This window comes from Oncorhynchus masou, unplaced genomic scaffold, assembly GCF_036934945.1.
Source record: "Oncorhynchus masou masou isolate Uvic2021 unplaced genomic scaffold, UVic_Omas_1.1 unplaced_scaffold_987, whole genome shotgun sequence".
Lineage (NCBI taxonomy): Eukaryota > Metazoa > Chordata > Actinopteri > Salmoniformes > Salmonidae > Oncorhynchus > Oncorhynchus masou.
In genome coordinates, this window is record NW_027016388.1 from 85,208 (window position 1) to 108,544 (window position 23,337).

The 23,337-nt window shown below is 40.3% G+C and overlaps 1 protein-coding gene across 5 annotated transcripts in view; it reads right to left on the minus strand.

Annotated features, from left to right (window-relative positions):
* The window catches only part of LOC135538588 (zinc finger protein ZFP2-like), a 26,765-nt gene extending 4,509 nt beyond the window's left edge, over positions 1 to 22,256 (minus strand). Inside the window, exons 1-4 of one of the 5 annotated variants that reach the window (XM_064964476.1) lie at positions 22,203 to 22,256; positions 19,006 to 19,254; positions 8,700 to 8,948; positions 3,918 to 4,107 (exon numbers count right to left, since the gene is read on the minus strand). In XM_064964476.1, the coding sequence (XP_064820548.1) occupies positions 3,983 to 4,107; positions 8,700 to 8,948; positions 19,006 to 19,254; positions 22,203 to 22,212 (633 nt within the window). In that variant the 5' untranslated portion in view covers positions 22,213 to 22,256 and the 3' untranslated portion in view covers positions 3,918 to 3,982. Of the gene's footprint in view, positions 1 to 2,996; positions 4,108 to 7,293; positions 8,163 to 8,699; positions 8,949 to 12,291; positions 15,045 to 19,005; positions 19,255 to 22,202 lie in introns of those variants that run through there. The other 4 variants (XM_064964477.1, XM_064964473.1, XM_064964474.1 and 1 more) reach the window with 4 other exon arrangements.
* Positions 22,257 to 23,337: the final 1,081 nt, after the last annotated feature.

Consider the following 23,337-nt stretch of genomic DNA (forward strand, 5'->3'; position numbering starts at 1 on the left):
CAATTCATACTGTCAGATCTAATATGAAGAACTAAATACAACCATCAGAACCATTCATACTGTCAGATCTAATATGAAGAGCTGAATAAAACCATAAGAACCATTCATACTGTCAGATCTAATATGAAGAACTGAATACAACCATAAGATCCATTCATACTGTCAGATCCAATATGAAGAACTGAATACTGAAGAGAAGAAGAGGTTGACCAGTACATATTCATGTAACTTTATTTTTCATTGGCAGATCAATAAAATTTGCTTCAATGCAGTTATCCAAACACATTCATGATCAGTAACTAAAATAATGAATCTAGTTTCAAAGACAATTAATAAACACACGTATTCATTTCATAAACTGTGTATCATTAAATAAAGTTGTAAACTAATCCCACCCAAACTAGTGGTGAAAAGTGATCATCACACCATCTCTATCTGATACATGTTAGGGGCGGAAGGTAGCCTTGTGGTTAGAGCATTGGGTCAGTAACCAAAAGGTTGCTAAATCGAATCCCGAGCTGACAAGGTAAAAATCTGTTGTTCGGCCTCTGAACAAGGCAGTTAACCCACTGTTCCTAGGCCATCATTGTAAATAAGAATTTGTTCTTAACTGACTTGCCTAGTTCAATAGAGGTTCAATAAAAAAAGTGTACACTTGCTCCTTCCCACAGAATACTGCAGAGGGACAACCTGGTCTCAGAGCAAAACATATTATATATTACAAAAACATCCGTGCCACTCCATTTAGTATGGATTTCACATGACTGGGCAGGGGCTCAGCCATGGGTGGGACTTGGGAGGGCATAGGCCCACTTGGGAGCCAGGCCCGGCCAATCAGAATGAGTTTTTCCCCTGGGCTGGGCTGGGCTGGGCTGCCGTGGTTACATGTGATCTGCAGTTGTGAGGCCGGTTGAATGTCCTGCCAAATTCTCTAAAAGGATGTTAGAGGTGGCTAATGGTAGAGATATAAATATTGAGTTCTCTGGCAACAGCTCTGGTGGACATTCCTGCAGTCATCATGAGAATTGCACATTCACTAAACTTGAGACAAGTGTGATATTATGTTGTGTGGCCTTTTATTGTCGCCCAGCACAAGGTGCACCTGTGTAATGACCATGCTGTTTTATCAGCATCTTGATATGCCACACCTGTCAGGTGGATGGATTATCTTGACAAAGGCTGAAATGCTCACTAACAGTATATATAAACAAAGTTGTGCACAACATTTGAGAGACATTAGCTTTTGGTGCTGGATCTTTTTATTTCAGCTCATGAAACCAACACTTTACATGTTTAGTTTATATTGGAGGTCCAATGTAATGTAACCTAACATAGATTAGGGCCTCATTTATTTCAATTGACTGATTTCCTTATACAAACTGTAAATCTTTGAAATTGTTACGTTTAGATTGTTGTTCAGTATAATACGACATGCAGGACGTATCGTATGTTAAGAATTACAATTCGTATGTTATTTTACGCATTGCTATTCATACAACATGTTACGAACTTGTAATATGTATGATATGTTACAAATTCCAATGTGTTGTTGCTGACGTTAGCTTGGTTAGGGGTGAGGGGTTTAAGATAGAGTTAAAAGAGTTTAGGAGAAAGGGTAGCTAACATGCTAAGAAACTAACTAAAAAGTAGTAAGTAGTTGCCAAGTTGGTAATTAGCTAAAATGCTAAAGTCCTCCGTGATGAGATTCAAACACTCAACCTTTGGCATGACGTTTGAGTTACACGCCCACCCTTCCACAGAGCAGGAGTAAGGCTTCTCTCCTACGTGTAAACGTTGGTGTGTTTTTAAGCTGCCCAGTTGAAACTCTCCCTACAGACAGAGTCAGACCAGGCTGAGAGGGAAGCAGTACCACCCAGTCAATTAGCAGACTAGTGTTTGTTTTCAAAATGAGAAGAATAACAGAGGGTATTCAACACCAAGTGCAAATCTTTACAGTAGAAGCCAACAAAACACACTAAAACTGACAAGGTGCACACTGATTGGTAAAGTAAAGAGAGGCTAACATTCTATAACGCTCCCTTTCCTCTGCACAGTTCTCTCACAGTGAGAACCAATAGGATTACAATGTTCTACGCTTTCTTCATTTGATCCAATTACAACTTCTTTATGAGATGAGAATTAAGTGATGGAGTGACTTTATTCTTAGCTGGTCAGAGAACCGATGAGGCTTTTCTCCTTAACCTCACTAGGGTAGGGGTCACTATTTTCACCTCCGGATTAAAAGCGTTCCCAAAGTAAACTGCCTGCTACTCAGGACCAGAAGCGAGGAAATGCATACAATTAGTAGAATTGGGAAGACAACACTCCAAAGTTTCTAAAACTGAAATAAATATTGTCTGTGAGTATAACAGAACTGAAAAGGCAGGCAAAAACATGAGGAAAATCCATCCAGGAAGTGCCATTATTTTGAAATGGCTGTTTTTCCAATGAAAGCCTATCCACCATTTAAAGGGATAAGACCCAGATTCTGTTCCCTATGGCTAACACGAGATGTGAACAGTCATTAGACATTGTTTCAGGCTTGTATTCTGAAAAATGAGGGAGAATGACCACATTGAGTCAGTGGATAGTGGGATGTCCCCAGAGCTGGGTCCTGCAGAGAGCACCTTTCTTGTTTTTCCTTTTATATTGACGACGCTGTTGCCAGTTGAAATATTATCGATTATTTAGGCTAAAAACGACCTGAGGATTGATTATAAACATAGTTTTACATGTTTCTACAAACTTTAAGGATACTATTTGGAATTTTCGTCTGCCTCTTGTGACCGCATTTGAGCCATTGGATTACAGAACAAAATGTTCCAACAAAATGGAGGTTTCAAGATATAAAGAGGGATATTATCGAACAAAATGAACATTTATTGTGTAACTGGGAATCTTGTGAGTGCAACCATATGAAGATCATCATATTTCTGACAAGTCTACTATGGCTGGTAACTGATGTAATGTTTTGTGTGCTGAGCGCCGGGTTTCTGACTTTCGTGACTAGTCTACTTGGCTGGTAACTGTATGTAATGTTTTGTGTGCTGAGCGCCGGGTTTGAACTTGCAACCTTCCGGTTCCTAGTCCAACTCTCTAACCACTAGGCTACACTGAAGTTAATGTATACGTTGGTGTGTTTTTAAGTTGCTCTGGTGAGAGAAACTCTTCCCACAGTCAGAGCAGAAGTAAGGCTTCTCTCCTGTGTGTGTTCTCTGATGTACTTTTAGCTCAGTTGATGTTTTGAAGCATTTTACACATTCAGAGCATGAGAAAGGCTTCTCTCCTGTATGTATACGTTCATGTGATTTCAAGGTACCCGATAGGGAGAAACTCTTCCCACAATCAGAGCAGAAGTAAGGCTTCTCTCCTGTATGTATTAATTGGTGTGATTTTAAGTTGGTCTTTTGAGAGAATCTCTCCCCACAGTCAGGGCAGTAGTAAGGCTTTTCTCCTGTATGGATACGTTGGTGTGTTTTTAAGGTATCCCGTCGAGAGAAACTCACCCCACAGTCAGAGCAGATGAAAGGCTTCTCTCCTGTGTGTGTTCTCTGGTGAAGTTTTAGCACCGTTGATGTTTTGAAGCATTTTAAACAGTCAGAACAGGAGTAAGGCTTTTCTCCTGTATGGATACGTTGGTGTGTTTTTAAGGTATCCAGTCGAGAGAAACTCGCCCCACAGTCAGAGCAGGAGTAAGGCTTCTCTCCAGTATGTACTTGTTTGTGTGCTTTTAAGCTGCTCAGTTGAGAGAATCTCTCCCCACAGTCAGAACAGGAGTAATGCTTTTCTCCTGTATGGATACGTTGGTGTGTTTTTAAGGTATCCAGTCGAGAAAAACTTGCCCCACAGTCAGAGCAGGAGTAAGGCTTCTCTCCAGTATGTACTTGTTTGTGTGCTTTTAAGCTGCTCATTTGAGATAAACTTGCTCCACAGTCAGAGCAGGAGTAAGGCTTCTCCCCTGTGTGTATTTTTAGGTGTATTTTTAGCTTTGATAGAAATGGGAAAATCTCTTCACAATGTCACAATGTGGGCAGTGATGAGACCTCTTAGCTCTCTGATCTTCCTGCTGTTGGTCTCTGGGTGTAGAGAATGTCTCAACGTGGTATCCTGTGTGAATATCAAAAGAACCAGTCAGTTGGTGTGATATGCATGTCATTCAAATGTATTTTATGAAGCCCATTTTACATCAGTAGTTTTCATAAAGTGCTTAACCACTAGGTAGCCTAGTGGTTAGAGCAACCGAAAGGTTGCAAGATCGAATCCCTGAGCTGACAAGGTAAAAATCAGTCGTTCTGCCCCTGAACAAGGCAGTTAACCTCTCTAGGGTACGTGATACGGTAGCATCCCACCTCTTCAACAGCCAGTGAAACTGCAGGGTGCCAAATTCAAAACAACAGAAATCCCATAATTAAACATACATGTATTTTACACCATTTTAAAGATACACTTGTTGTAAATCCATCCACAGTCTCCGATTTCAAAAAGGCTTTACGCCGAAAGCAAACCAAATGATTATGTTAGGCGAGTGCCTATTCACAGAATAACACAGCCATTAATCCAGCCAAAGAGAGGATTCACAAAAAGCAGAAATATAGATCAAATTAATCACTAACCTTTAATGATCTTCATCAGATGACACTCATAGGACTTCATGTTCCACAATACATGCATGTTTTGTTCGGTAAAGTTCATATTTATATCCAAAAATCTGAGTTTACATTGTCGCCTTACGAGAGCCACGTCAATTTACAGGAATACTCATAATAAACATTACTAAAAGATACAACTGTTATGCAACAATTAGGATGCACTTCTCCTTAATGCAACCGCCGTGTCAGATTTCAAAAAAGCTTTACGGAAAAATTAAACCATGCAATAATCTGAGTCGGCGCTCAGAGCCCATCAAGACACAAATATAACCGCCATATTAAGCAGTCAACAAAGTAAATAGCATTATAAATCTTCACTTACCTTTGCTGATCTTCATCGGAATGCACTCCCAGGACTCCCACAAGAAATGTTTGTTTTGTTCGGTAATGTCCATCATTTATGTCCAAATAGTTACTTTTGTTAGTGCATTTGGTAAACAAATCCAAAGTCACGAAGCGCGTTCACTAACAGCAGACAAAATATCAAAAAGTTCCATAACAGTCAGTAGAAACATGTCAAACGATGTATTGAATCAATCTTTAGGATGTTTTTAACATAATTCTTCAATAATGTTCCAACCGGAGAATTCCTTTGTCTTCAGAAAAGCAAATGGAACTGGTGCATACTCTCATGTGAACGGGCATGGTCAGCTCGTGGCTGCTGGCAGACCTCTGACTCATTCCACTCTCCTTCAGCGCCACTTCACAGTAGAAGCATCAGACAAAGTTCTAAAGACTGTTGACATCTAGTGGAAGCCGTAGGAAGTGCAACATTACCAATATCCCAAAGTATCTTCAAAAGGAAATGAGTTGAATATAGACCAAATTCAGATTTCCCACTTCCTGGTTGGATTTTTTTCTCAGGTTTTTGACCATTAAAATAACATCCCGAGTGACCCTAAACTTTTCAACGGTAGTGTATGTATTCATTTCAGTAGGCTGAATGGGAATAAAACTATTCTAAAACTGGGTAGGAGTCAAACACTAAAAACAGTAAAAAGTTGTGAAAATTATGAGCTATATCATCCTACACTCAACATCACAAGGGTTAGTAACTATACAGACTCATTTCATAGAACTTTAAAACACTGGCAGTTTGTCTACTCCACTTCTTTAGTCTACACTCTGAACACTCCAGATAGCCCAGTGAATAAAACAAATGCTGACAATACTGTTGTCATCCATACAAGTCTTAGCAGCATGAAATAACATCTACAATGCATTCAAAAAGTATTCAGACCCCTTGACTTTTTCCACATTTTGTTACATTACAGCTTTATTCTAAAATTGATTAAATTGTTTGTTTTTTCTCATCACTCTACACACAATACCCCATTATAACATCACAATACCCCATTATGACATCACAATACCCAATAATGACAAAGCAAAAATAGGTTTTTAGAAATAACTGAAACATTACATTTACGTAAGTATTCAGACCCTTTACACAATAGTTAGTTGAAGCACCTTTGGCAGCAATTACAGCCTTGAGTCTTGTTGGGTATGAAGCAAGCTTGGCACACTTGTATTTGGGGAGTTTCTCCCATTCTCCTCTGCAGATTCTCTCAAGCTCTGCCAGGTTGGATGGGGAGGGTCTCTCCAGAGATGTTTGTTCGGGTTCAAGTCCAGGCTCTGGCTGAGCCACTCAATGACATTCAGAGACTTGTACCGAAGCCACTCCCACGTTGTCTTGGCTGTGTTCTTCGGGTCGCTGTCCTGTTGGAAGTTGAACCTTCACCCCAGTCTGAGGTCCCGAGCGCTCTCAAGTAGGTTTTCATCAAGGATCTCTCTATACTTTGCTACGTTCATCTATCCCTTGATCCTGACTAGTCACCCAGTCCCTGCCGCTGAAAAACATCCCCACAGCATGCTGCTGCCACCACTCTGCTTCACTGTAGGGATGGTGCCAGGTTTGCTCCAGACATGACACTTGGCATTCAGGCCAAATAGTTCAATCTTGGTTTCATCAGACCAGAGAATTTTGTTTCTCATGGTCAGAATCCTTTAGGTGCCTATAGCCAAACTCCAAGCGGACTGTCATGTGCCTTTTACTGAGTAGTGGCTTCCGTCTGAGCACTCTACCATAAAGGCCTGATTAGTGGAGTCCTGCAGAGATGGTTGTCCTTCTGGGAGATTCTCTCATCTCCATAGAGGAACTCTGGAGCTTTGACAGAGAAGAACCATCGGGTTCTTGGCCAACTCCCTGACCAAGGCCCTTCTCCCCCATTTGCTCAGTTTGTCCGGGTGGCCAACTCTAGGAAGAGTCTTGGTGGTTCCAAACTTCTTCCATTGAAGAATGATGGAGGCCTCTGTGTTCTTGGGGACATTTAATGCAGCAGAAATGTTTTGGTACCGGTCCCCAGATGTGTGCCGACAAAATCCTGTCTCGGAGCTCTACGGACAAATCCTTCCATCTCATGACTTGGTTTTTACTTTGACATTCACTGTCAACTGTGGGATCTGACATAGACAGGTGTGTGTGCCTGTCCAAATCATGTCCAATCAATTGAATTTACCACAGGTGGACTCCAATTTGAAGAAACATCTCAAGGATCATCTCATAGCAAAGGGTCTGAAAACTTACGTAAATAAGCAATTATCATCTTTTTTTTTTTACATTTGAAAGAATTTCTAAAAACCAGTTTTGGGTTTGTCATTATGGGGTATTGTGTGTAGATTGATGAGGAAAAACATGTCATCAATTTTAGAATAAGGCTGCAACGTACCAAAATGGGAGAAATGGGAAGGGGTCTGACAGTGCCCTCGGAAAGTATTCAGACCCCTTGACTTTTTCCACATTGTTATGTTCCAGCCTAATTCTATAATTAAATAAATAAAAATATCCTCAGCAATCTACACACAATACACTATAATGACAAACCGAAAACAGGTATAGAAATGTTTGCAAATGTAAAAATACAAAAAAAAACAGAGAAACAAGAGACTCAAAATTGAGTTCAGATGCTTCCTGTTTCCAATGATAATCCTTGAGATGTTTCTACAACTTGATATATAAAAAATATAAAATATCCACTACTGTTCAAACGTCTGGGGTCACGTAGAAATATCCTTGTTTTGAAAGAAAAGCACATTGATTGTCCATTAAAATAACATCAAATTGTCAGAAATACAGTGAAGACATTGTTATTCTTGTAAATGACTATTGTAGCTGGAAACGGTAGATATTTTATGGAATATCTACATAGGAGTACAGAGGCCCATTATCAGCAACCATCACTCCTGTGATCCAATGGTATGTTGTGTTAGCTAATCCAAGCCATTTTAAAGGCTAATTCATCATTAGAAAACATTTCTAAATGTATGTTAGTACAGCTAAAAACTGGAAGCAATAAAACTGGCCTTCGCAACTCTGCCTAGAAGGCCAGCATCCCGGAGTCGCCTCTTCGCTGTTGACGTTGAGACTGGTGTTAATTGACCCCAAACTTTTGAAATTAACTCAGATGCATCCTGTTTCCATTGATCATCCTTGAGATGTTCCTACAAATTCATCTATAAAATATAAAATATATATGTATCACATATAAATCATCAGGATGTGGTAGTCTACTGGTTATGTTCAACACTTCTCCAAAGATCTGATATTCTGTGCAGCAAACAAATGCATAATTCAATATTGACAGTGATGATGCCTATAAAATATAAAATATAAACCTAGAGTATCACATATAAATCATCAGTTGTGGTATTTCTACTGTTATGTTCAACACTTTCAATGAGTTGTTGAGATCTGATATTCTGTGAAACAAATCATAATTCAATATTGACAGTGATGATGCCATGGCCTATTTTGAAATGAGGTATGCTAACTTGGTGATTGAGGGTATTAAACATTTTCAACGTTCTTGAGACAATGTGTGGGCAAAGGCGGGTGATACAAGTTTAAATAGTTTTTGCTTCGCTGTGAAGTCTTGAGTTGTTCAGGGATGTGTGATGTCAGAATTACAGAATTCAACCTAGCAATAGACTGGTCATAACTTATGGAGGTCTAATATATGAAGATAATTTATAGATAAAACCAGCTCTTACCATGACTAACAGTTGTCCCAATCTTCTCCTCCTCTTCTTCATCTTTAATGTTGACATTCAGCTCCAGTGTTTGACTGCAGTCTTCCAGCTTCACTGATGCCATCTCTGGATCCTGCAGTGCAAACTGGGCTCCACTGTCACAATCAGGACCCAGTGACTGTAGGTTTCTACTCAGTGTGGAAGGAGAGTGGCAGGCTGGGATTGTCCTCACTGTTGATGTTACCGGCCTCAGACTGAATCTGAGTCGGTCTGTAGTAAAAGACAAACGGACACAAAAGTTATTTTCTTGACAGTTCTGGCACTTTATTCTGCAAAAATATTTTCTATTTTTTCATGTTCAGTTATCTCATTTCTGTAGATCAGGTAGCTAATCCTTGACAAAACATTCACTCACGTTAGACAAAGTACACATTTTAAATTGCACAACATAAGTGCACTTGATCTATAGTAGATTTCCTAAATTCACATAAATGCATAAATTACAAAAACCATTTAGTACAAGATCACAGTATGTTTCAGGCAGCACTATGTACTATTTTCCTGAATAACCTTGTCTTCTCTATATTATTTCACTCACAAAAACCAAATGTTTTTTCCCATTCACACCATATTAAGGGGTCGTACAGTGGCCAAGTCAAATTCAAGGACTTTTTCAGGTACTAATATTTATTTAATTGAAGCCCCGTATGAAAACCCTGAATTATAGATAAATATAGAAACAACTAAATGTGTCTGAATATTAGTACAATATATTAGTACACATGTATCAAGTACAAGTATGGAGCGAAAACAAGCAGGCACTTGGTCCTCCATGGAATGGGTTTGATACGTGAACCGATTCATTCGCATTAATCGACGCCATTCCATGCAGTTGGCCTCTCTCTCCAACTGGTGAAGGATAACTTCAGTTAGCTTCCCTCTATTTTGACACTTCATCACACAGCCTCATGTCGCCATTTCACCAGGAGCAAACTCCAAGAAAGACGACCGAAACCGTTGAAGCCGCCATTTGACTTGCCTCGTCCAAATCATCCAGATCTCGCGAGCTTACATTAACGAAACAGTGTATGTAAACTCGCGAGAACAGGATGGTTCGGGACGAGGCTATTTACCAGCTCAAACATTTTACACTAAACCAAGAACATGTAAAAACGAACTTCAATAAATGGAATCTTTATGAAATGACTGACGAAATTATGTACATACATTACTGGAACTAGAAGCACAAGCATTTCGCTACACTCGCATTAACATCTGCTAACCATGTGTATGTGACAAATAAAATTTGATTTGATTTTGACTTGTAAAATCGTTTTTAATCACGTTCTTCACTCACTCGGTTAGACTTCAAAATAACACATACAATTGAAACCATTACCAGACGTGAAACGGATTTGTTACCTAGCATGTTATATATTCTTTCGACATTTGAAAGTTTAAACACAAATATAAAATGTCTGCCGCCACCTACTGTACGGTTAGTAAACTGTAGAAAAAGATACACGTCCAATGTTGAAAAGGGAAAGGGGAACAACGACGTCAAAACAAAATACAAATATAGATTAATAAAAACTTCCCACTCGTTCAGTCACAGTCCTATTCAAATCACATCCCAACACAATCTCATGGGCCTCGTAGGGAGGAACATCTTCAGTCAGTATTCCCTGCAATTGGTGGTGTAAAGTACTTAAGTACAAATATTTAAGTGCTACATCAGTAGTTTTGGGGGATATCTGTACTTTACTTTTGATATTTTTGACAACTTCCACTTTTACTCCACTACATTCCTAAAGAAAATAATGTACTTTCAACTCCATACATTTTCCCTGACACCCAAAAGTACTCGTTACATTTTGAATGATTAGCAGGACAGGAAAACATTTAAATTTGCGCATCCCTACTGTATCTGATTTGGTGGACTCACCAAACACAAATGCTTTATTTTTTAATTATGGATGTGGTCTTAAATTCAATCTGGAGTGCCAGAGTGCGCTTGGTCGTTCGTAAATTCAGAGCGTTGTCAGATTGTCAGTTCGTATCGCTCTCGGAGCGTTCAGAGCCACACTGGACGCTCTGGCGGAGGAGGAGGGTTGATTCAAGCGTTCTGACCTCACAATGGCAGTCAAGCATCCAAGATAACTGGTTAACATTGGCTTGCTTGCGAACTACTTCCAGTACAAACGATAGAACTTTGACCATTTCACTCGCCTTAGCAGAGCTGGTTAGGCTGTGTTCATGTTATCCAGAGCATTGGTGACTTTAACTGTGCTTCAGGCAACAATTTAATTACCTTTTTTTTGCCGACGTTTAAGACTCTGAGGTTAAGGTTAGGAAAAGGGTTAGGGTTAGCTACAATGTAACAAATGTCAACAACTTGTCCCAATGCAAAAGAAACGGACACGGACCAACGGGGAGCATCAATTGGTTTAAAGTAGATATCATGAAACACTCGATATCAGAGAACGCCCCTAATTGCGTTCTGCAATTACACCTCTTTTGGATCAAGGGGCCAGGCTTCCAGTCTGTAAGCATGCTTTCCACTGTGCTCAGAGGGCATTTTCCGTAGTGCAGTTCAGCTGAAGCACGGCCCAATTCCCATTGATGGCCCCATTGCGAAGTCACGTTTTTTTAAACAAGACAATTTACTCATCAAGTCTGTAAACAAAACATCCATTGAATTATTCAAGTAATTGCCTAGTTAACCATTTTAGATTCATGCTGTGAGGTGGGTGAGCTTATGCCACATGCAGATGCTGAAGGGAAAACACACCTCTTGACCTGCTGTGCATAATATAGGTGCAGCCTCGTCTCATAGACGAGGTGTAACATAGTAAATATAAATCAGGGACTCTCAAAACAGTATTATGTTACGTTTTTCTGGTTACAAAAGACAGATGGTTACTCAATACATGGAATTTGTTGGTGCTGTACTGTAACAGTGAGCTGAGCCAGTTGAAAGTATTGACAACGGGATATATTGTTGGTGACTGTGTCCTCCTAAAGTGCTGTGCCCCTGTGTGCTCAGTCATTAGTTTTGTGTTTATTATTAGTTTACTTCTGGTACCCTCCTACCTGAGAGGCATGAGGCCTGTGTGGCGTTGCACTGTTAAAATCATCCTAGTGTGGAGATGAAACACCTGTGTGTTACAAAGCCACATGCTCTGTCCTCTCTGCTCTACCTAGGGGTTTTAATGTGGGTGAAACAGAGATAATACTAACACAGAGAGAACCACTGCTCTTCCTAGGTGTTTTTATGTTGGTAATACTAATACAGAGAACCACTGCCCTTCCTAGTGTTTTAATGTGACTCATACAGAGAACCATTGGAAATGCTTTTTCCATTATGCCTTTGTGTTTACCACTTCAGATCCTTAAATTGTAGTTTAAAGCATATACAGGGCATTATACAGGACCCCTTGACTTTTTCCACATATTGTTACAGGCTTATACAAAAATGGATTACATGCATTTTTTACCCCTCATCAATATACACATAATGACAAAGTGAAAAAAGTTTAGAAATTTGTCAATTTATAAAAATGAATGAATGAATGAGTGAATGGGTGTGGAGTCAGGCGCAGAGAGCAAAGGATACGGGAAAAAACACGCTTTAATGTCCAAAATCAAAGGAACAAAATAGTTATAACCAACACAGGCGTAACTATAAAAACAAAATAGTACCCTTAGGTAAAATACCAGGACAGCGAGAAAACCCAACAAAACACTAACACCTCTCACAAATACAGAAGAACAAGCCCGCACAAACAGAAGCGGGCTAAACAAACTTAAATAACCCCACCCTAACTACCAAACAATGAACAGGTGAAACCAATTAGACAAAACCAAACGAACCCGGAACAAAGGATCGGTGGCAGCTAGTAGACCGGCGACGACGACCGCCGAGTGCCACCCGAACAAGAAGAGGAGCCACCTTCAGAAAATATTTGTGACAGGCCTTGTTCTGGATATTTAAAATGCATATGCCACAGCCAATACCCCAGGACATTCCTGCTTCATCAGATAACAACCATAAGGGCAATAAAACTGGGGGTGGGGGACATACACGTTCAAAAGTTCAAACACTCAACCCCCCCAGTTCAACCAGGCCCCTAGACATCAATCACCATGACTACTTCAAAGGATGCCATCTACTTTATTCTCTCTCCCCTGCCCAGTCATGTGAAATCCATAGATTATGGCTTCTTATTTAAAATGACTGATTTCCTTATACAAACTATAAATCTTTGAAATTGTTGTGTTTAAATTGTTCAGTATAACACGACTTCTAGGATGTATCGTATGTTACGAATTACAATTCTTACGTTATTTTACGCATTGCTATTCATACAATATGTTACGAACTTGTAATATGTAAGATATGCTAACATACTAACTAATAGCTAAAAAGTAGTAAGTAGTTGCAAAGTTGCTGATTAGCTAAAATGCTACAGTCCTCCTTGATGAAATTCTAAACACAGCAGCCTTTGGCTAGAAGTTTGAGTTACACGCCCACCCTTCCACAGAGCAGGAGTAAGACTTCTCTTCTGTGTGTTAAGTTGCTATGGTGAGAGAAACTCACCCAAAAGTCAGAGCAGACATAAGCAGGCTTCTCTCATGCGTGTGTTCTCTGATGAACTATTAGCTCCGTTGCTGTTTTGAAGCATTTTACACAAACAGAGCACGAGTATGGCTTCTCTCCTTTATGTATATGTTGGTGTGTTTTTAAGGTATCCAGTCAAGAGAAACTAACCCCACAGTCAGAACAGGAGTAAGGCTTTTCTCCTGTACGTGTTCTCCGGTGAACTTTTAGCTTAGTTGATGTTTTTTTTCCACAATCAGAGCAGGAATAAGGCTTCCCTCCTGTGTGTGTTCTCTGATGAACTGTTAGCACAGTTGATGTTTTGAAGCATTTTCCACTGTCAGAGCAGGAGTATGGCTTCTCCCCTGTATGTATACGTTCATGTGATTTTAAGTTGGAAAGTTGCGAGAAACTACTTCCACAGTCAGAGCAGACGTAAGGCTTCTCTCCTGTGTGTGTTCTCTGATGAACTTTGAGCTCATTTGATGTTTTAAAACATTTTCCACAGTCAGAGCAGGAATAAGGCTTCTCTCCTGTGTGTGTTCTATGATGAACTTTGAGCTCATTTGATGTTTTAAAACATTTTCCACAGTCAGAGCAGGAATAAGGCTTTGCTCCTGTGTGTATACGTTGGTGTGTTTTTAAGGTGCCCAGCTGAGAGAAACTCGCCCCACAGTCAGAGCAGAAGAAAGGCTTCTCTCCTGTATGTATACGTTCATGTGATTGTAAATGGGAAAGTTGAGAGAAACGAGTTCCACAGTTAGAGCAGACGTAAGGCTTCTCTCCTGTGTGTGTTCTCTGGTGAACTTTTAGCTCATTTGATGTTTTAAAATGTTTTCCACAGTCAGAGCAGGAGTATGGCTTCTCCCCTGTGTGTGTTCTCTGATGAACTTTTAGATGAGTTGATGTTGTGAAGTATTTTCCACAGTCAGAGCAGACGTAAGGCTTCTCTCCTGTATGTATACGTTCATGTGTTTTTAAGATGGAAAATTTAGAGAAACTAGTTCCACACTCAGAGCAGTAATACGGCTTGTCTCCTGTGTGTGTTCTCTGATGAACTTTTAGCTCAGTTGATGTTTTGAAGCATTTTCCACAGTCAGAGCAGAAGTAAGGCTTCTCACCAGTGTGTATAAGTTTGTGTGTTTTTAAGGTGCCCAGATGAGAGAAACTCGCCCCACAGTCAGAGCAGAAGAAAGGCTTCTCTACTGTGTGAGTCTTCTGATGAACCTTTAGCTCATTTGATGTTTTAAAACGTTTTCCACAGTCAGAGCAGGAATAAGGCTTCTCTCCTGTGTGTGTTCTCTGATGAACTTTTAGATGAGTTGATGATGTGAAGCATTTTCCACAGTCAGAGCAGACGTAAGGCTTCTCTCCTGTGTGTATACGTTGGTGTGTTTTTAAGGTGCTCAGCTGAGAGAAACTCGCCCCACAGTCAGAGCAAAAGAAAGGCTTCTCTCCTGTATGTACACGTTCGTGTGATTTTAAGTGGGAAAGCTGAGAGAAACTAGTTCCACAGTCAGGGCAGGAGTAAGGCTTCTCTCCTGTGTGTGTTTTCTGATGAACTTTTAGATCATTTGATGTTTTAAAACATTTTCCACAGTCAGAGCAGGAGTAAGGCTTCTCTCCTGTGTGTATTTTTAGGTGTATTTTTAGCTTTGATAGAAATGGGAAAATCTCTTCACAATGTGGGCAGTGATGAGAACTCTTAGCTCTCTGATCTTCCTGCTGTTTCTCTCTGGATGTGGAGAATGTCTCAACATTGTATCCTGTGTGAACATCAGAAAAAACAGTCAGTTGGTGTGATATACATGTTAATCAAATGTATTTTATGAAGCACTTTTTACATCAGTAGTAGTCACAAAGTGCTTAACCTGTCTGGTTCAAATCCCATAATTCAAATTATTTTACACCATTTTAAAGATAAACTTCTTGTAAATCCAGTCACAGTGTTCGATTTCAAATAGGCTTTACGGCGAAAGCACACCAAACGATTATGTTAGGTCAGCACCGAGGCACAGAAAACCATCCAGCCATTTTCCAGCCAAGGAGAGGTCTCATAACAGTTAGAAATAGCGATTAAATTAATCACTAACCTTTGATGATCTTCATCAGATGGCACTCACAGGACTTCATGTTACACAATAAATGTGTGTTTTGTTCGATAAAGTTAATCTTTATGTCCAAAAACCTCATTTGAAATTGGTGTGTTGTGTTCAGAAATGCATTGTCTCAAACAAACATCCGATGAAAGTAAAGAGAGCCACATCAAAAAACAGAAATACTCATCATAAACATTGATAAAAGATACAAGTGTTAAACATACAAAAACAGATAAACTTCTCCTTAATGCAACCGCTATGTCAGATTTCAAAAAGGCTTTACGGCTAAAGCACACTCTGCGATTATGTTAGTTCAGCGACTAGACACAGAAACCCATACAGCCATTTTCCAACCAAGGAGAGCTTCACAAAAGTCAGAAATAGCATTAAAATGAATCACTTACCTTTGATGATCTTCATCTGGTGGCACTCCCAGGTCTCCATGTTAGACAACAAATGTTTTCTTCGATAAAGTTCATCTTTATGTCCAAATACCTCCGTTTTGTTGGTGCGTTTAGTTCAGAAATCCAAAGGCACAATAAGCACTCTCGAAAAGTCAAAAAACACAATAAAAGATAGTAGAAACATGTCAAACGATGTTTAAAATCAATCTTCAGGTTGCTTTTGTCATAAATAATCAATAATATTTCAACCGGACAAAAGCTTTGTCAATGGAAAAAGGTAAACAAGAAATGCGCGCTCCCGATCACGTGCCTGGCTCATGGATGGAAATTTCCACTGTCCTCTCATTGAAAGCGGTGTATCTCCCTCATTTTTCAGAGTAAAACCCTCAAACAATGCCTAAAGACTGGTCACGTGTTGAGGAAGCCATAGAGATCTGAAACAATGCCTAAAGACTGGTCACATGTTGAGGAAGACAGATTTCCACTGGGTCCTAAGACTTTGTATGGTGGATAGGCCTTCAATGGAAAAACAGCCTTTCAAAATAATAGTACTTCCTGGTTGGATTTTCCTCGGGTTTTCACCTGCCATATCAGTACTGTCATACTCAGACATTATTTTAACAGTGTTTTCTATCCAAATCGTCTAAATATATGCATATCCTGGCTTATGGGCCCGAGTAGCAGGCAGTTTAATTTAGGCACGCTTTTCATCCAAAATTCCAAATGCTGCCCCCTACCCTAGTGAAGTTAACTTCTTTGGGGTAGGGGGCAGTATTGGGTAGCTTGTATGAAAAACGTGCCCAAATTAAGCAGCCTGTTACTCAGCCGAAAAAACTAGAATATGCATATAAATAGAACATTTGGATAGAAAACACTCTGACGTTTCTAAAACTGTTTGAATGATGTCTGTGAGTATAACAGAACTCATATGGCAGGTAAAATCCTGAGAAGAAAATCCTACCAGGAATTGGGAAATCTGAGGTTTGTAGTTATTCAACTCAGCTCCTATTGAAGATGCCGTGTGATGTTAGTTATTTTTCACTTCCCAAGGCTTCCACTAGATGTCAACAGTATTTAGAACCTGTTTAGAGGATTCTACTCTAAAGGAGGGGCTCATAAGGGCTCTATGAGTGAGTGGTCTGGCAGAGTGCCACAGCCTCAGTCTGGCGCGCTCATATGAAAGGTAGCTACGTTCCACTTCATTTGTACAGACAAAGGAATTGTCCGGTTGGAACATTAATGAAGATTTATGTTAAAAACGCCCTAAAGATTGATTCTAAACATTGTTTGACATGTTGCTATGGACTGTAACGGAACTTTTTTTGACTTTTCGTCGTAAACTAGTGAACGCGCTTGGTGAGTTTAGATTGTGTACTGAACGCACCAACAAAAGGAGCTATTTTGAAATAAATGATGTACATTATCAAACAGAACAAGCACATATTGTGGACCTGGGATTCCTGGGAGTGCATTCTGATGAAGATCATCAAAGGTAAGTTAATTTTTATAATGTTATTCTGACATCTCTCGACTCCAACATGGCGGACATTTGTTTGGCTTGATTTTGTTGTCTGAGCGCCGTACTCAGATTATGCTTTTTTGGTAAAGTTTTTTTGAAATCGGACACAGCGGTTGCATTAAGGAGGAGTGTATCTATAATTCCGTGCATAATTCTTGTTTTTTCAACAACATTTATTATGAGCATTCCTGTAATTGATGTGGCTTTCTGCAAAAATCACCGGATGTTGTGGAACTACTGAACGTAACGCTCCTATGTAAACTCAGATTTTTGGATATAAATATGAACTTTACTGAACAAAACATACATGTATTTTGTAACATGATGTCCTAGGAGTGTCATCTGATGAAGATCAACAAAGGTAGGTGATTAATTTTATCGATATTTCTGCTTTTTGTGACTCCACTCTTTGGTTGGAAAATTGCTGAATGCTTTCTGTGACTTGGCTCTGACCTAACACAACGATATGTTCTGCTTTCGCCGAAAAGCGTTTTTGAAATCGGTCACTGTGGTTGGATTAAAGACAATTGTATCTTTAAAATGGTGTAAAATACTTGTATGTTTGAGGAATATTAATTATGGGATTTCTGTTGTTTTGAATTTGGCGCCCTGCAGTTTCACTTGCAGTTGAAAGGTGGGACGCTCGCGTACCAAACGGTCCCAGAGAGGTTAACAGAAACCCAGCCTAAAATCCCCAAAGAGCAAGCAATGCAGATGTAGAATCACAGTGGCCACAAAAAAACTACCTAGAAAGCAGGAACCTAGGAAGAAACCGAGAGACGAACCAGGCTCAGAGTGGTGACCAGTCCTCTTCTGGCCATACCGGGTGACAGGTAGCCTAGTGGTTAGAGCAACCGAAAGGTTGCAAGATCGAATCCCCGAGCTGACAAGGTAAAAATCTGCCGTTCTGCCCCTGAACAAGGCAGTTAACCCAATGTTCCTAGGCCATCATCGAAAATAAGAATTTGTTCTTAACTGACTTGCCTATGTCCAAACGCTAGCACGACACCTACGACAACATCCGGTGAAATTGCAGTGCGAAATTCAAAATACAAAAATCGGAATATTAAAGATTCATGAAAATAGAAGTGTCTTACATAATTTAAAAGCTTCTTGTCAATCCAACTGCGTTGTCCAATATTTCAGTTTTTGATTTGTTAAAAAAGTTTGAAATATCCAATAAATGTCATTCCACTTCATGATTGTGTCCCACTTGTTGTTGATTCTTCACAAAAAAATACAGTTTTATATCTTTATGTTTGAAGCCTGAAATGTGGCAAAAGGTCGCAAAGTTCAAGGGGGCCGAATACTTTCGCAAGGCACTGTATATGTATCAGATATAAATCATCAGGATGTGGTAGTCTACTGGTTATGTTCAACACTTCTCCAATCGTTGTTGAGATCTGATATTCTGTGCAGCAAACAAATCATAATTCAATATTGATAGTGATGATGCCATGGCCTATTTAGAAATGAGGTATGCTGAACTTGGTGATTGAGGGTATTAAACATTTTCAACGTTCCTGAGACAGTGTGGGCAAAGGCAGGCGTGACATGTTTTTAAATGTTTTGCTTCGCTGTGAAGTCTTGAGTTGTTCAGGGATGTGTGATGTCAGAATTACAGAATTCAACCTAGCAATAGACTGGTCATAACTTATAGAGGTCTAATATATGAAGATAACTTATAGATAGAACCAGCTCTTACCATGACAAGCAGTTGTCCTAATCTTCTCCTCTTCTTCTTCATCTTTAATGTTGACATTCAGCTCCAGTGTTTGACTGCAGTCTTCCAGCTTCACTGATGCCATCTCTGGACCCTGCAGTGCAAACTGGGCTCCACTGTCACAATCAGGACCCAGTGACTGTAGGTTTCTACTCAGTGTGGAAGGAGAGTGGCAGGCTGGGTTTGTCCTCACTGTTGATGCTACCGGCCTCAGACTTAATCTGAGTCGGTCTGTAGTAAAAGACAAATGGACAGAAGAGTTATTTTCTTGACAGTTCTGGCACTTTACTCTGTAAAAATATTTTCTATTTTTTCTTGATCAATTATCTAATTTCAGTAGATCAGGTAGCTAATCCCTGGCAAAATATTCATTCACATCAGACACAAAGTACACATTTTAAATTGCACAACATAAGTGCATTTAATCTATCGTAGATTTCCTAAATCCCACATAAATCCCAATGAACTTCTACCACACCCTCCCCTTCCCCAAAAACCCTCCCACACCACCCAATAAACTTTACCAAGAGAACCCTTTCTGCGTTTGCAAACATTGGGGTTTATACCATGCTGAGAGAACCCACCCCCAGGTTATCCAGTTTATCAAAAACCATACCGACAGTAACATCTGTTACCCCCAACAACTCTGCTGCAGTTTACAAGATAACTTTCAACCTGGTATTTTTCGCTTTACACAATCCAAGTTGTTGATAACCTTACCAATGAATGCTATGAAGTAAATTGTATTCACTATTAAAGAATCCTTTGTCACAGCACATTTATGGGCACAAGATTTCTGAACAGACCACGAAACCATGTCAGGACTAGTAGAAAGACCAGTTCTGACAGTAGGTCCTCTTACTACGGGACCAGCCATGGAAGCTCCATCAGTCTGACAGTAGGTCCGCTTATTACGGGACCAGCCATGGAAGCTCCATCAGTCTGACAGTAGGTCCTCTTACTACAGGACCAGCCATGGAAGCTCCATCAGTCTGACAGTAGGTCCTCTGACTACGGGACCAGCCATGGAAGCTCCATCAGTCTGACAGTAGGTCCTCTTACTACGGGACCAGCCATGGAAGCTCCATCAGTCTGACAGTAGGTCCTCTTACTACGGGACCAGCCATGGAAGCTCCATCAGTCTGCACTGTACTTCCACCAGTCTGTCTTACAGCCTCTGCATATGGTACATCATGACGGATTCTATATCTCTGAGCATCTCTCTGCACATGGCATCCACCAAATGCTGCTCTTTGTCCTCCACACAATTGCAACACTGAACTGTCACATTGCTCCAACATTCAGCGTAATCAAGTTCCCCACAACTTTTGGCACGTCTTTTCACTCAACAGCTACATGTCCCATTCTTTGGCATTTAAAAACACTGATGATTCACTGTTGCTGTTCCAGTTTCAACTGTTCTGCCTGCTGTCATGGAACCCTGACCTGTTCACCAGACGTGCTACCTGTCCTAGACCTGCTGTTTCCAACTCTCTAGAGACAGCAGGAACAGAAGAGAAACTCAATGATCAGCAATGAAAAGCCAACTGACATTTACTCCTGAGGTGCTGACCTGTTGCACCCTCGACACCCAATGTGATTATTATTATTTGCCCTCTTGGTCATCTATGAATATCTCCATCCAGTACAGCCAGAAGAGGACTGGCCACCTCTCAAAGCCTGGTTCCTCTCGAGGTTTCTTCCTTGGTTCTGGCCTTTCTAGGGAGTTTTTCCAAGCCACTGTGCTTCAACACCTGCATTGCTTGCTGTTGTTTTAGGCTGCGTTTCTGGACAGCACTTTGACTTCTTTAAACCCTCTTTCCTACTGATCAACCTTTAGGCTTCAACCACTCTTGTCTCCCTTCACATGTTCTTTAACAATATCATCCATGGACATAGATATTGGGACCTCAGAGATTATTACTCCCTTCAATTTCGCATCAGCTCCAGAGTCATAGCTTCGTCCCATTATGATTTTCCAATTGAAGAATCGTCCCTTGCTGAACCTGACTTGCACAAGATATTAACAATCTACCATTTTCACTTGTTTATTTCACCTTTATTTCACGAGGTAGGTTAGTTCAGAACAAGTTCTCATTTACACGGATGCGGACTAGTTTAACTTCACCTCTTTATGGCCTTGGTTAATCAGGGTGTAAATGAGACCCTGTGGTCTCCTCAAACACATCCCAACTTTCCACATTATTACTCGAGCTCCCAACCTTGGACCTCTGGAGTTACTATACTACATGCGCCCCTGCTTCCAGTATCATTATCTCGGTTCTTCCTATGTCTTCCCACTACAGAATATTCACATACTAGGCCCTCATCCTCCTGCTCCATGTCATCAGAACTGTCCCCCACATTGATCGCATTCCAGCACAGCTGTTGCTTCTCAAACTCTCCATTTCCATTGTTTCATTGGTGCAAAACTCATTCCATTGAGGGCCAATTCTCAGCAGGTGTTCGTTTTTTCCTTTCAATTAAAACCTAGACAATCAGATGAGGGGAGTCCCTTTCTAAATAGTGACCTACATTAATTAATCAAGTACAAGGGTGGAGCGAAAACCCGCAGACGCTTGGACCTCCGTGGAATGAGTTTGATACGTGAACCGATTCATTGCATTAATCGACGCCATTCCATGCAGTTGGCCTCTCTCTCCAAATAGTGAAGGATAACTTCAGTTAGCTTCCCTCTATTTTGACACTTCATCACGCAGCCTCATGTCGCCATTTCACCACGAGCAAACTCCTGGAAAGACGACCGAAACCGTTGAAGCCGCCATTTGACTTGCATCGTCTGAACCATCCTGATCTCGCGATTTTACATGAACGAAACAGTGTATGTAAACTCGCGAGAACAGGATGGTTCGGACGAGGCTATTTACCAGCTCATAAACAGCATTTTACACAAAACCAAGAACATGTAAAAAGATCTCAAATAAGTGGAATCTTTATGAAATGACTTTAACGAAAATATGTACATAGACTCAGACAAACCCAAAGTCTAGTTATGTGACTTGTAAAATCGTTTTTAATCACGTTCTTCACTCACTCGGTTAGACTCCAAAATAACACATAAAATTAAAACCATTACCAGGCGTGAAACGGATTTGTTACCTAGCATGTTATATATTCTTTCAACGTTAGAAAGTTTAAACATGCTATTACATACCTACAATGAGTCATTTGAAACGGACACAACCACTATCGACAAAACAGCACAGTTCCGTCGATTCGACCCGGAACTTCCTGTTCCCCACAACGACAGTGCATCAGCGTCATCTTCTTCTCTGGTATACTGACATTTACACAAATATAACGTGTCTGCCGCCACCTACTGTAAGGTTAGTAAACTGTAGAAGAAAATACATTTCCTTTGCCGAAAAGGGGAGGAGGAACAACGACATCAAAACCAAATACATAATAAATAGATAAATAACAACATCCCACTCGTTCAGTCACAGTCCTATTCAAATCACATCCCTACACAGTCTCATGGGCCTCGTAGGGAGGAACATCTTCATTCAGTATTCCCTGCATTCAGTGATGTGTACGTTACATAAGTACAAATATTTTAAGTAATTTTGGGTGTCAGGGAAAATGTATGGAGTTTTGGGGTATCTGTACTTTACATTTGATATTTTTGACAACTTCTACTTTTACTCCACTACATTCATAAAGAAAAATAATGTACCCTCGCCCATACTCGGGCGCAAACTCGGGACCCTCTGCACACATCAACAACGAAGCATCGTAGCGTCTTTACCCATCGCCCCACAAAAGCAGCGGCCCTTGCAGAGCAAGGGGAACTACAACTTCAAGGTCTCAGAGCAAGTGACGTCACCAATTGAACCGCTGTTTTGAGCGCACCACCGCTGACGAGCTAGCTATTTCACATCCGTAACATACAGTGGCGTGCCGTGGGCCTGGGGCCTGGGCCTTCAGTGAGGTCCTACACAGTCCCACCCGAATTAATCCACCTCTTATTACCATCATTATGATGTCATGGCTCTAGACACTATATATTTAGACAGAAAAACAGTATAACCAAGCTGTGCGTCACCTTGAAATTGACATTTTTATTCAGAGAATTGCAGGGGAAGAGTACAATACAGTACAGTTCATCTAATAGGCAAGAACATGGTGGAGTGCAACAGAGTTACATTAATATTCTTCTTCTATCCATTTCTGGTCCACAAACTTTGAGCTTTAAGTCCCAAAAAAATACACTTCCTGTTTACCCAAAAACATAACACAATCAATGAGTCTTTTCAATATTTTCCTATTTTTCTTCACCTTTTCATTGTGCAG